This window comes from Diabrotica virgifera, chromosome 8 (assembly GCF_917563875.1).
Source record: "Diabrotica virgifera virgifera chromosome 8, PGI_DIABVI_V3a".
Lineage (NCBI taxonomy): Eukaryota > Metazoa > Arthropoda > Insecta > Coleoptera > Chrysomelidae > Diabrotica > Diabrotica virgifera.
The window spans coordinates 177,408,189-177,423,134 of record NC_065450.1 but is presented as its reverse complement, the minus strand read 5'-3'; the positions used below and the strand labels follow the sequence as shown (position 1 = coordinate 177,423,134).

At 33.0% G+C, this 14,946-nt stretch overlaps 1 protein-coding gene across 1 annotated transcript; it reads left to right on the top strand.

Annotated features, from left to right (window-relative positions):
- The first annotated feature begins 1,332 nt into the window (after positions 1–1,332).
- On the top strand, positions 1,333–2,808 carry LOC126890315 (uncharacterized). The gene has a single exon (XM_050659176.1). The coding sequence runs from the start codon at positions 1,333–1,335 to the stop codon at positions 2,806–2,808; it is 1,476 nt and encodes a 491-aa protein (XP_050515133.1).
- The last annotated feature ends 12,138 nt before the right edge of the window (positions 2,809–14,946 follow it).

The following is a 14,946-nucleotide window of genomic DNA, read 5'->3' as shown; positions in this document are numbered from 1 at the left end:
ACAAATGATTTCTGAACATTAATTGTCGGAAAAATTTTTAACTAAATACGTATTTTCTGAAAATAAAATTATATAATAAATATACTTACAATCATAAAATGTATAAAAAAAAATAAAAAAATAAAAGTTTCTATTGGGATTCGAACCAACTTACCACGCGGCTGGTATTTGCGTTGTATTGGGATTCACCCGCATTAAAACTGCGCTACAGACACAGCTTGTCATTATGTGCGAAGATGCGAAGATCGTCTAACTAAACAGATTAACCTTTTGACATTTTTAACTTATGTAAATCAAATTATTTTGATTTTGAATTGAAATGATTTAGAATTGAAAAAATACAACAAAACATAGGGTAAGAAGACAATATATTAGGTGAATATTAAGGTGTAAAATAAAAGTATTACATACTACTTATGTATTTTGGTAGGTTCAAGGTAGGTATCGGAGCCCGTATAATGACTAATAAATTTCGCAATCAATTGCGTCGTGCGAAGTGGCTATGTTCAAATATCATAACAAAATTTGATCAACTATTTATAAAACACTTACCAGTGAAAGATTATTTAGCTTTGAATAAGCGAGATCTGCGGCACTCATACTAGGCACAGTTTGATGAGCTTTCACATTGGCATGCAACAATCATCTCTTCTATGTAAATAAGTCCAAAAATATAATATGAAAACTATTTAAAAAGGCAGTTTAACCATTAACTAACTTTTTGTTTGTTGTTTCTCTTCCTACAAATTTTAAAACGCAACAAGCATACATTATAACCAAACCATGCACAGTCCCACAGCTGTGCCACAGCTGCCATATTGGATAATTTTTGTCATGTCATTTGAACATCCAATCAGAACAAAGTTATAATGCGCATGCGCCCGGTCGCTAGGTTTTCCCATATAAAATTTCACCGTCATTACGCCCGTAAAGAAGTATAACTTCAAAAAATTCCTACGAATTAAATTTAAAAAATAAAGAAGAACAGAAAAGAAGAAGAAAAAATAAATAAAAATAAAACTGTTTTAAATCCTAAAAAGTCCGAACTTTTTGAAGAAGATAGGATGACTAAGCCTTCAACTTCAAATGGATATTTTTCGGCCCAAACTAGCATCTCCAAGCCTAAAATTCAAGTCAATTTCAAGTTCGAACAGAATAAACGTAATGTCGAGCCGAAAAAAACATTGAAACTTGAACTGAAAAAAAAAAGTAAATAATATTCACGACAATAATAATGATAAAACAGCGCAAGCAAAAATAAAAAAAGAGTACTTGCAGAATAATAGAACACCAACGAAAATAAAAATTAAAAAGAGGAAATGCAACGAAAAGATGAAAGAAGAAGTAAGAAAAAGAGTTCAGAAACATAGAATGAAATTAACAGAGCAGCAACTTGAAGAAAAAAAGAAGAAAAGATCGAGAGTGATACAAAAAAAAAAGAAAGAAGGACAAGTTAAGTTTATAAAAGACTTGACACCACGACATCAAAGAATAAAAAGAAAGGAATGGAGTAAAAACAGCAAAAGATATAGAGAGAAGAAAAAAATGAAAGGTGAAACCGAAAGATTTGCTAGAGATAATTCACCCGCAACAAGTGAAGATGAAGTTACAACTGAAAATCAGGACGACCCATTTCATGAGGATCTTGCGGAAAATTTAGATGTTATGGATGTTGTCAAAAAGAAAAACACACCTTCAAGGCAAAAAAATGTTGGCCGACGAATAGTGAAAAAAGAAAAATCTTCATGTTATAGAAAATTAAAAAAGGCAGAATTAAAAATTAGAGACCTAACCAAACAGTTAGCAAGAGATCGAAAAAGGTTACAAAGGGAGAAATCTAAATTTAAACAATTTTTAAAACAAAAAAAAGAAAAAGAATCTCCTGAAACAAGGGTGACTAAATTGATAGCTGATATCGAAGTTCCAGATAAAATCAAAAGAAAGTTAGTTTTTGGGGAAGTTATTAAAGATCAATTAGAAGAAAACGCCAAAATGTTAAAAAATCACAAAACTAAGAATACGTTATCGATTGTGTCTGGAAGCATAATAAATAAATATCGTTTAAGGGGCGAGACTTCAAAAATACTTTCGTATAGAATGCATCGCAAATTCATTAATAATTCCCAATACGAAAGAACAAAACGTAACCATGCAGTTATCCAAAAGTTGTCAAAATCAGTTCAAATTTTTTTAGAAAGGGATGAAAACTCAAAAATGTGTCCAGGAAAAAAGGATTATATAACTAAAAATAAAGTTAAAAAACAAAAACGTATTATGTTGGATTCTCTTTGCAACTCACACAAAAAATATTTAGCAACTGAATTCGCATTTCAAGTTTCCAGAACAACTTTTTGTAGATGTAGACCTTTTTGGGTAGTCGCTCCAAAGCAAAGTGATAGAGAAACTTGCGCTTGCTCAAAGCATTCAAATGTAGAAATGATATGTGCATCACTGTATAATGCTAAAACTATACCAACTAAGAAGCCGGACGAACTTTTGAAAGCTATGGTTTGTGATGAAAAATATATAGATTGCATGCTGCGCAATTGTCCTAGATGCAAAGAAAGAACAATTCCTGTAAAAAGCGAAGTAAATGAAAATTTAAACAAAATCATAATATACGCAGTGTGGGAATCAAAAGCCGAAAAAAGGGAAATCAAAGGAGAGTTTAAAGATGTTCGCAAAACAGTAAATGTTCAAAAAAATGATATTGTTAAAAACATTTTGAAGATTTTACAGGTTCAATTTACGCCGTACATGAAGCATGTTTTTTTTTATGCGACACCAGCAGAAAGAATTGCAGACTAAAACAGTTCTTGCAACCAAATGAACTTTTACTACAGATTGATTTTTCCGAAAATTATGTTGCAAAATATGAAAGCGAAATCCAGTCAATGCACTTTGGTGCTTCAAAAAAGCAGATTTCACTACACACTGGTGTTTACTATTACAGAAAAGAAAGTGATGCTCTTGTAAAATCTCAGAGCTTTTGTTCAGTCAGTGACAATCTAGATCATCAATCACACGCAATATGGGCCCACTTACATACCATTTTATTGGAGTTGGCTAACAGGTTTCCCAATATTACACAAGTACATTTTTTATCTGATGGTCCTACATCTCAGTATAAAAATAGAAATAACTGTTTCTTGATGTGCAAGAAAATTCCCCAGTATTTTAAAAATATTGAGTCAATGTCCTGGAATTATAGTGAAAGTGGCCATGGCAAGGGACCCATGGATGGTGTAGGAGGATCACTCAAACGAAAAGCTGATAGATTGGTGTTGCAAGGACAAGACATAATATGTGCAGGTGACTTTGTACATAAGCTTAAAGAAAGTTCGGTTAAAATTTGGGAAGTTTTGGAAGAAGAGATAAAAGACGCAAAACTTGAAATCCCAAATAATATTAGTCAAGTTCCAAATATTATGTCTATGCACCAAGTGACATGGAGCAAAAAATTTGCAGACAAACTATTTTTAAGAAAACTTAGCTGTTTTGCATGCAAATTTGATGAGCCCTGCATTCATTACAGTGTGAAGCCATCAGTGGTACTAATTGCTGCAAAAACCAAAAATATCCTTTTTATAAAATATTGAAATGTTATTTGCAAAAGTAGTTCTTCTTTTTCTTAATCACTATTTACCAGATTTTAAGAAACAGAAATTACAATCTGTTGGTGGAACCTCCAAACAAGAACAATATATTAGTCCCAATCTGACTTTGGCTTCATAAAATTGTTCTGACATGGAACTCTCTAATGTCTCCAGTATCCTTTTTTAATAAGTTATATTTTTACTGCGTAGCAGTGTGCAAAATTATATCCTTAATAATTTGTCTTTAATTATTTATTTAATGAAAGTTCATTTAATAATACATTTTTGCATAACTAATATGAATACACTTTCCTTAACATTGTGAAACAGATGTGTCGTCGTTTTCTTTAGATGAAGATGAAAAAAATACAATACCTAAAATTAAGATAATTTCAAATATTTTATTACAGACTTTTGAAAGGAATGTTAAAGAGACAAAAGGTCTTTGCTACGATTGTACTTTTAGTTTAAACATCCAAAATGAAGGACGCAAATGTTTCGACTGTAGCAGAACTTATCATCTTAAATGCATTGTTAAACATCACTTTAACAAAAATAGTGAAATATTTCTTTGCCCTACATGTTTTAGAAAATAAAATAACACAATAGTTATCTAATTCCCCATTTACGTTTGCGTTCCTTGTTTTGTTGTTCGTTTTTCGTTTTTATGGCAATAAATACATAGTTATAAATGTGCGTTTTCTTTAAAATGGTATAAGGGTTATCATTTCGGAAACGTTGAGTCATTTCGGTAACGCCTGCAAAATAATTTTTTTAACATAAATTTTTTAACTAAAACCAGAAAAAACATAGTTGTTAATTATAAATAAAGTATAAGCTAACAAGTTGAAAAAACGCTACCATTAATTTCATTAGAGCAATTTAGAATAAAATAAAGTCAAATATATTGTGCATTTAAAAAAAATTAATTATTGCAACATAAGAAAAACAGTTTTAAACTTTAGCTACCACCTAAGATGACTTGTAGTAAAATACTATCATTTTAAGTTAGCTTTTAAAAAATAAAAAATTTAAAAATATATTTAGTCCTATTTATAGTGTGTTACCGAAATGACTATTTTTTGCTGTTTCACACCAAAAAGAACGATTAAAAAATATATATTACTAATTAAGCTCTGCTTTCATAAAATCATAAAACTTAGAGTATGTAAGAACTCAAAACAATAAAAAACATAACTTAATTACGAACTTTATTTTTTTAGTATTATAAAAGTCAAATTAACCATTTATATGAACAGTAACCGTATGTAATTATGTTTTTCTACAACCGTGTTAAAAATGCAATTTTTAGCACTCCATACGAGCGTTAAAAATGCTACTTTAAGGCACCAGTGCTTTAAAAAAATTTTATGGCACTGCAATTCGTATTGACCGTATAGACAATTTTGATGTAATGTCAAAAAAATATAAAAATGGAATGTCAGTCAAGTTCAAGTAAACGTTTTTGTAGATATTGTCCTGCAATTACGTTTGTAGAAAAAATATTGTATTATATGCGTGTTAAAAAGTACATTTTTAAGGCACTCATGTGAATTGCAGAACTTGCTATCGCTCATTCTGCAAACTTTCACATGCGTGCCTTAAACGTGTACTTTTAACACTTATATCATAAAAATAACTAATATGTAACAGGTACCTATAACAATAAATAATAAACAAACTAAACATATTATTCTACCATAAAATTAACATAAAAAATGAACAAGTTAGTCCTGTCGCCAGGGGGGGTACAACGGCCTCGTTAATTCAGATGGACTTACTCAAGTTTTTGTATGTATTTTGACCCGTAGAACACGAATTTTTTGGGTAACAGTTGATCCGAATGTCGATAAGATTGTTATAGACCAAGAACTTGAGGAATCAAATAACAGCGATTTTTGGCAAAACAAAACAATATTTTGTATTTTTTGGGCCATTTTAAGTAAAAAATATTTCTACAAGTTTTTTCGTAGGATGCACAGTTTTCGAGATAAACGCGGTTGAACTTTAAAAAAATCGAAAAATTGCAATTTTTGAACCCGAATAACTTTTGATTAAAAAATAAAATAGCAAGTCTGCTTACCGCATTTGAAAGTTTAAGTCAAATTATATCGGTTTTGATTATTTGCATTGGTAAAAATTTATTTTTTTATTGTTTAACAAAGCTATAAACACGTAGGGTTTCCCGTGCTTTTACATGCGTTTTGACGCATGTAACGTAGAAATAGTCTTGATTGCACTAGTACCTATTCTACCTACTCGTTCGATTTTAAATGAGAAATCATAGAAACATCACTCACGCACTAGTTGTTTGTAGCTTTGTTTAACAATAACACAATAAATTTTTAGCAATGCAAATAATCAAAACCGACATAATTTGACTTGAACTTTCAAAGGCGCTAAGCAGAATTGCTATTTTATTTTTTAATCAAAAGTTATTCGGGTTTAAAAATTGCAGTTTTTCGATTTTTTCAAAGTTCAACCGCGTTTATCTCGAAAACTGTGCATCCTACTAAAAAACTTGTAGAAATATTTTTTGCTTAAAATGACCCAAAAAATACAAAATATTGTTTTGTTTTGCCAAAAATCGCTGTTATTTGATTCCTCAAGTTCTTGGTCTATAACAATCTTATCGACATCCGGATCAACTGTTACCCAAAAAATTCGTGTTCTACGGGTCAAAATACATAAAAAAAACTTGGGTAAGTCCATCTGAATTAACGAGGCCGTTGTACCCCCCCTGGCGACAGGACTAAGTAGGAAAAGAACAGATTTTGAAAACTATTGTTTATATTTTAATTCTTCGATTTTTAATAATATCATTTTTTTCTTTAAAATAATATATAAAAAAATATACAAGTAGCATGACTTTCCAAGTAGTTGATCAATTACGCAATACGTAGCAACACTCTTCCATGTTTAAATGCACGCACACTGTAGTCTGTAATAGGTACTAAACCAACGTTACCAATCTTCAAAATGGTTACAATACTGATATGCACCGCGTGCCCGCGCGCCGTCTCTATTAGACCCGTCGCGTCGGTCCTTCAAAATTTTCAGAGCTAGTCCCGAGCGATAGCTAGGTTTCTCCTGCGTTACCGTTACCAGTGCCAGTATTGGTAAGGGCATATGATAACATGTCATAGATTCACATAATATCTCGCTAATATTTTCGTGCGTCTAGTTGGTTGGCTATTTACTGAATTAGGTAGGTACTATTAACAAGTATTTCTGTTGGTAAAAAATATAAATGGAATTATTTCGTAGTAGTCATAAAATATCCATAAATATGTGAAATTAAATATGCTGATGATACAATACTAATAGCAGAAAATATTACAGATCTACAAAGAATTTTAGATAAAGTTGTTGCAACGAGTGAATAATTTGTTTTGTCACTAAACATAAAGAAAACAAAATTCATGGTTATATCAAAGAAAAATAGAAACATCAAGCTACACATAAATAATAAGACGATAGAATGAGTTTCAGAATTATAACTATTTAGGGACAAACATTAATGAAACAAACGATGAAACGATTATACCAAAGAAATCAGAATTAGAATAGAAAAGGCTAGAAGTGCATTCAATAATATGAAACAAATATTATGTAGTAGAGACCTCAGCCTAAATCTTAGAAAACGAGTACTAAAGTGTTATGAATTTTCTGTTCTTTTGTATGGTGTGGAGATATTGACTCTTAATAAACAATGTCTTAATAGATTGAAAGCAGTTGAAATGTGGACAAATCGAAGAATGCTGAGAATCTCCTGGACAGTTATACCTAATAACCAATAAAGAAGTAGGTACTAAGAAGAATAGAGAACAGCAGGAAAATACTGGATTCCATCAAAATAAGAAAACTACAATTTCTGGGTCATATAACACGTGGTGACATATATGAATTCCTAAAATGATTAATACAGGTGAAAAGATTCAAGCAATGCGCAGCATAGGAACAAGAAAAATGTCCTGGCTGAGAAACCTCAAAGAATGGTTTGGATGCAGCTCAACTAAACTCTTTCGGGCTGTAGTGTTAAAAATTGGAATAGAAATGATGATTGCCAACCTTCGTCGCGGAGATGGCACGTAAAGAAGAAGAAGATCCAATAACAGTGAGGTCTTTTACTTGAGTATGACTATGCAACTAAACGAAGCAAATTGCGAAATATAAGATAAACCATAGAAACGGCAGCAACAGAATGTACCTACTTATACGCTCTGAGCTTCGCTGGTGTCGCTCCTAACGGACTACTAATTCAACTTTCACCGGTAATTTTTAAATTTATTATTTAATTGTTATCGCTTAATATTTACAACGCAAAAAAGTAATTAAATTGTAATCGATTTTTTTAAGATTTTGCTAATCATTTTGACGTTCTATTGATAAAATATGAATTTCTTACTTTGGATACTTTCACAATTATCGTGTAGATGGCGCTAAGATTAATAGATTAATTTATAATTACATATTACGGAACATTAAAAAAACTTAAATTCAGTATTTAAAACGTACATTTAAGGTAAAAATATATACCACAGCTTTGACCAACTAATATTTTTTATAATTAATGTTTTTAATTTTAATTTTAAATTAATCACTTTGACATTTATGTCAAATTTCCGGTAAAGGTTTATAGACTAAGAGCCGCTATAGGTGAAATTTCTTAATCATTTTAGGCACGATGGGACCCTATAACTTAAATAGTAGAACCTAAAAGAAAACGTTTGAACACTGTGCCGTCACTTTTCAGTGGCACATGCGTCGACAGTGGCGCATCAAACTTTCCACTTATGGACGGGATAAATAAATTAAAAGTTAACAGAACTTACTAACAGAAATAAATTTTTTTTATTTTTTTAAGTTCTATGTGATTGACACCTAGGATTCATCGTGATTTTAACCCACCACTCCCTTCCCCTTGCCCCCACCATCAAAAACTTCATTTTTCGTTTTTATTTTTTTTGGTGGGATGCAATCAATTTTAAAATTTCAAAAAATTCACACGCATAGTTGAGGCTTTTATAAAACATGCCTATTTTTTATAGACCCATAGGTAGAGTGTACATAACCTCAAAAAATTAAAAGAGATTTTTTTTTTCAAAAAAGCGTATAACTTTTTTTGAGGAATAGCTGCAGGTCTAATTTTTTCTTAATCTTGTGTGTTTTATCAAACACTATATTTTTAATTTTTTTCAGATTTTTCCGTAAGTCTCCCCACCTTCAAAAATCCGAAAAACTGTTTTTTGAGGGGTTTTGGGGGATTTTCCCTATTTTATAGACTTCATAATATATCAAATCAATTTTGTTTTTATAGCTTATATGTAACTTGAAGTAACTGAGTTCTTTAGAATATTTAAAAATCAGAAAAACACGTTCAAACCCCCCAAAACCCCCTTAAAAAACAGTTTTTTGGATTTTTGAAGGTGACTAACGTTACAGAAAAATCTGAAAAAAATTAGAAATATAGTGTTTGATAAAATACACAAGACTAAGAAAAAATTAGATCTGCATCTCTCCCCAAAAAAAAGTTATATGCTTTTTTTCAAAAAAAAAATTTTAAAATTTTTTTGAGGTTATGTACATTCAACCTACAGGTCTATAAAAAATAGACGTGTTTTATAAAAGCCTTAACTATGCGTGTAAATTTTTTGAAATTTTAAAATTGATTGCATCCCACCAAAAAAAAAATAAAATCGAAAAATAAATTTTTGGATGGTGGGGGCAGGGAGAAGGGGGTGGTGGGTTAAAATTACGATGAATCTTATGTTTTAATCACATAAAACTTAAAAAAATGAAAAAAATTAAACTCTGGTAATGAGGGAGGGTATTTTTTAATTTATGTATCCCGTCCATAATTTTAAAGTTTGATGCGCTACTGTAGACGCATGTGCCACTGAAAAGTGACGGCACAGTGCTCAAACGTTTTCTTTTAGGTTCTACTATTTAAGTTATAGGGTCCCGTCGTGCCTAAAATGATTAAGAATTTTCACCTATAGCGGCTCTTAGTCTATTACAGACTTGTCGACTGGCGCTCGCAAATTTGTAAATATCCCCTCTACGTACGAGTTCACAGCGTATAGGGAAAAGAGAAAAAACGAAAAGAGATTATTCCATCGGGAATGTGAGAAGAGTTTAAAATTGAAAACCAACAAAAGATTTTAATTTTTAATTTTAATCAACCTGATGGAAGGGGAGCCCAAGCGGAGATTTTTGCAGTTACTCGAGCGCGTCAGATTATCATATGGGGAGAAACCTGGTACCCTGCAGATGTACCTCTACCACATATGGCTCTTAATACGTTTAGGGGAGTTCATTCATGGGGAATTGAACCTCACATATTGAAAATTGAGTGTCAACTGAGTTGACACTCAATTTGATTGACAGATCGCCAAGCTATACTGGGACCGCACTGTGCTCACAGACCAAACAGTGGCACATAATAGACCAGATCTCGTACTAGTTAATAAATTAACAAGACAAACAACACTTATTGATGTGGCGATACCTAACAACAATAATCTACGTAGTAAATTTACTGAAAAAAATGCCAAGTACAGAGATCTGGAAATTCAAATACGAAGGCAATGGAGAATGCAAAGTACCCAGACGATACCGATTATTATGTCTACTACTGGAGTCATTCCGAAGACCCTCCTCGAAAGCATAAAAAAGCTGGGTCTGAATGAACATCTTTATAAGTCCATGCAGAAAGCTGTACTACTCGCGACGCGCGACGGCCAGAAGTGTACGAAAATTTTTGGGAGATACACCTGCATTCCAAGTCACCTAGGGCTCGATAACACGGAAAGAGTCCCACCAGAGCTCAATCCTTTTGATACCGTAGGTATCTGGGATGAGTCAATTTTCCCCTTAGAGGGAGTGTGAGCCGTATGGCTAAATCTGGAATAATAATAATGTTTATTTAGGAATAACAATAAAGATTTACAAAAAAATAAAAAGCATAATGTGTACTACCTAAATAAACATAAAATGAAAGGAATAAATTAGTTATTTCGTAAACCGGCGACATTAAGGAAAAATTCCGAAACAGGTCGATTTTTATTTTTAGATTATGATATTTTAGCATATATATCACACGCGTGACGTCATCTATCTGGGCGTGATGACGTAATCGATAATTTTTTTTTTTAATGAGAATAGGAGTCGTGTGCTAGCTCATTTAAAAGGTTATTCAATTCTCTATTCAGTAATGTAAACATTAACATAATTATTTATACAGGGTGTCCAAAAACAATTTTTTAAATTAAATTAATTGACAAAAAAAGAAGAATGTATGCAATTTATTTACTACAAAATACCTTTTACTGTTATCAGAAAACAGACAAAGAAATCTTTATTTGAAAAATAAACATTGTTTTTCGCTTAAATTCAATGTTCGAGCCAGCTGCCGCTAGGCACCTGCTGTTTGGAAGTTTGAACAATTAATTTAAGCGAAAAGCAATGATATATTTTTCGAATAAACACATTTTTCCTGTTTTCTGACAGTAGTAAATGTATTTTGAATTAAATAAATTGCATACATTCTTCTTTTTTTGTCAATTAATTTAATATAAAAAATTGTTTTTGGGCAACCTGTATAAATAACGATGTTAATGTTTATATTACTAAATAGAGGATTGAATAACCTTTCAAATGAGTTAGCACACGACCCCTATTCTCATTTAAAAAAATCATCGATTATGTAATCACGCCCAGATGGATGACGTCACTGGTGTGAGCTATATGCTAAAATATCATAATTTAAAAATAAAAATCAACCTGTCTCGGGATTTTTCCGTAAAGCCGCCGGTTTACGAAATAACGAATTCATTCCTTTCATTTGCACCATAACTGTATTAGGGACCTGTTATAAAAATCGGTGTATATAAATAGGTATAGTGTTCTACTCTCTCATCTTCAAATAATTCAGGAATGTAATTTTTCCATTTTTTTAACTGTTCATTGATAATATTTAATATGCTGTGTCCTTTTTTGTCTTCTAAACTTTAGGATAATTGTTTCCGTTTGTTTCAAGCGACCTCTTCCAATTTCTTGTGCAAATGAAAAAATGTATCGTGTTTCTTTTCATAGTCTTCAATTTCATTACATTCTTTACTACGAAATTGTGTTTTCGCATATCTTATCTTCTGTCTGATTATTGCGTGGATCCTCTTGTATTCGTTTTTATCTTAATTTCTGACTTCTAATCTTTTGTCCATGAGTCTCAGTATTTCATCTGCCATCCACTCTTTTTTTCTTCTTGTTTTTACTGCACTTAATCTTGTTTCTTGAACATTCTTTCATTATATTTTATACTTATATTTAGTTCAAGTCCAGATTTCGTCAGTACTTTCCTCGTTCTTCTGCTTCTTGTAGTGCCTTTCCGTTTCGAATGTTGGCATCATGGCATTCTGTACTTTGCATGCCGCTGCTATAAAAATATTTGTGGTTGTGTTGAACCACGTACCACGTAGGTACGTAGATTTTTCAGCCAGAATATCCTTCGCCTTCCTGGTCCCCATTTTCCTTCTACTTTTTCTTGCAAGATTAGTTGCAGCAGTCCATATCTTTCACTGTTCCTCATGATGTGACTGAGGTATTCGATTTTGGCTGTTTTTATTGTGGTTAAAAGCTCTTTTTCTTTTTGCATTCTAAGCAAAACATCCTGATTAGTAACGTGGTGGTATCAGATATCTTCAGGATTCAACGATAAAGCCACATTTCAAAAGCCTCAATTTTCTTGAAGGTGGCGTCTGTGAGAGTTCACGACTCAACTCCGTACAAAAGTATAGGAAAGATATAACATCTTCTTCTTCTTAAGGTGCCTATCCGTTCCGGATGTTGGCGACCAGCATGGCTATCCTAACTTTGCTTGCTGCTATTCTGAATAGTCCGGTTGTCGATGTATTAAACCACTTTCTCAGGTTTTGAAGCCAAGATATTCTTCTTCTCCCTGGTCCTCTCTTTCCAAATACCTTGCCTTGAAGAATGAGTTGCAACAAGCCATATCTCTGTTCATTCCTCATAACATGGCCAAGATATTCTAGTTTGCGCTCTTTGATTATGTTAATAATCTCGCATTCCTTGCCTATTCTACGTAGAACCTCAATATTAGTCACACGATCCACCCACGAAATTCTCAAAATGCGCCTGTAACACCACATCTCAAATGCCTCGAGTTTTCTCAAAGAAGCCTCGGAAAGTGTCCAGGCCTCTACTCCGTATAATAACGTAGAAAATACATAGCATCTGATGATAGAGATTTTGGTAGCAAGAGGTAAATCGTGGCTTCTGAAAAGAGACTTCATCATTATGAACGCTGATCTCGCTTTTCCTATGCGTTGTTTTATTTCACTTGAGTGGTCCCACTGGCTGTTTATGTTGGTACCAAGGTATGCGTAGCTGTCGACCCTGTCAATTAGTTGTTGGTTAACCAAAAGCTGTGTATTTAATATTTCGCGCTTACTGACTACCATATACTTTGTTTTTTTCGTATTGAGATCAAGTCCGTATTCTCTACTTATATCTGATATGCGCGACATTATTCTTTGCAAACCATCTAGACTGTCTGCAAAAACTACAGCGTCGTCGGCATATCTAATGTTGTTCAGACGCACTCCGTTGACTAATACGCCTTCCTGTAGTTCTCCCAGCGCTTGCTCGAAGATACATTCAGAGTATATATTAAACAGCACCGGGGACAGGATGCATCCTTGCCTCACTCCTCTATCTATGGAGACTGCCTCTGTTAATTGGTCTTCCACTTTAATATTGGCAGTTTGGTTGTAATACAAATTATATATGATTCTCAAGTCTCTATCATCTACTCCCGCTTCTTTCAAGATGTTTATGAGTTTATCATGTTTTACTCTATCAAACGCCTTTTTGTAGTCGATAAAACAAATATACACTTCACAGTCAACATCCCTGCATCTTTGCATAAGCACTTGGACAGCGAATAGAGCCTCTCGGGTGCCTAAGGCATCGCGGAATCCAAACTGCGTCCATGATATCTGTTGTTCGCATTTTTTATATATTCTGCCATGTATCACCTTCAGAAACGTTTTGAGTAAGTGGCTCATTAGGCTAATTGTTCTGTAGTCTTCACATGTTTTGGCATTTACTTTTTTGGGTAAAGTTACGAAGGTCGACTTTAACCAGCTTTGGGGTATTTTTCCAGTTACGTATATTTTGTTGAATACGGTTGTTATCCATTTTATTCCTTGTTCATCCATAAGTTTTAGGAATTCTACATAAAACTGGTCAGGCCCTACAGCTTTACCATCTTTAGTTGTTTTAATAGCTGACGTGACTTCTTCAATGGTAATCGGGGGTCCTGTTTGGCATTCAATGTCTTCAATGGTATTCTGCCTTTCATCTGCAAAAGTTACTTCCACATATTTCTTCCACGTGTCTAGTTTTTCTTCCACACTTAACAGTGGTTTGCCTTGGTTATCTGCCAAACACCCAACTCTTCTAGGTTTGTATAAGCCTGCAGCTTCTTTAACTTTTTTGTGCATATTGAATGAATCGTGTTTATGTTGCAATTGCTGGATTTCCGCACACTGTTCTCTTAGTCGTGTATCCTTAGCTATTCTAATTGCTTTTTTGATATCTTTATCTATTCTTTTGTATAATGACATGTCCTGATCTTTGGACTTTCGCCTCTCTTCCACCATATCTAAAATCTCGTTTGTCATCCACGATTTCTTCTTTATTTTTGGTGGTTTGAGGAATTTCTCACGTATGTCTTGTGAAACTGTATGCAACTTTTCTATCTCCTGGTCCATTACATCCGATTGAATAACGGTATTCAAGTTGTTCTGTATATACCGTTTTACACTCTGTTCTGTGTTTTGGTCTTTTAATAGCCTTATGTCGAATTTTGGATTGACACTACGTCTAACCTTCTTTAGCCTGAGCTTAATTTTGCCAATCAGTGGGTTATGGTCTGACTTGATATCAGCTCCTGGGTATGTCTTGACTGATGTTATGCTGTTACGGAATCTTTTATTAATCATGATGTAATCTATTTGATTTCTCACTATGCGGCCTGGAGTGTCTTGAGGTGATTTCCATGTATATAATCTTCTGTAAGGGAGTTTGAAGTAAGTGTTAGTAATCACAAACTCTTCTTCTGCCACAAATTCACCCAGTCGGTCTCCTCGCTCATTTCTTTCTCCAAGTCCAAATTGCCCTATGAATTCTCCCGATTGTCCCCTACCAATCTTAGCATTTAGATCACCCATAATCAAAGTTAAATCCTTTTTGGGGAGGCATTTTAAGGTGTTGGATAGTTCATTATAAAATGCTTCAATTATCTCGTCCGGTTTGTCAGCTGTAG

Bases quoted from the DNA above. Each gene is read 5' to 3' on its own strand.
- LOC126890315 (XM_050659176.1), top strand. From the start codon at position 1,333: ATGAAAGAAGAAGTAAGAAAAAGAGTTCAGAAACATAGAATGAAATTA.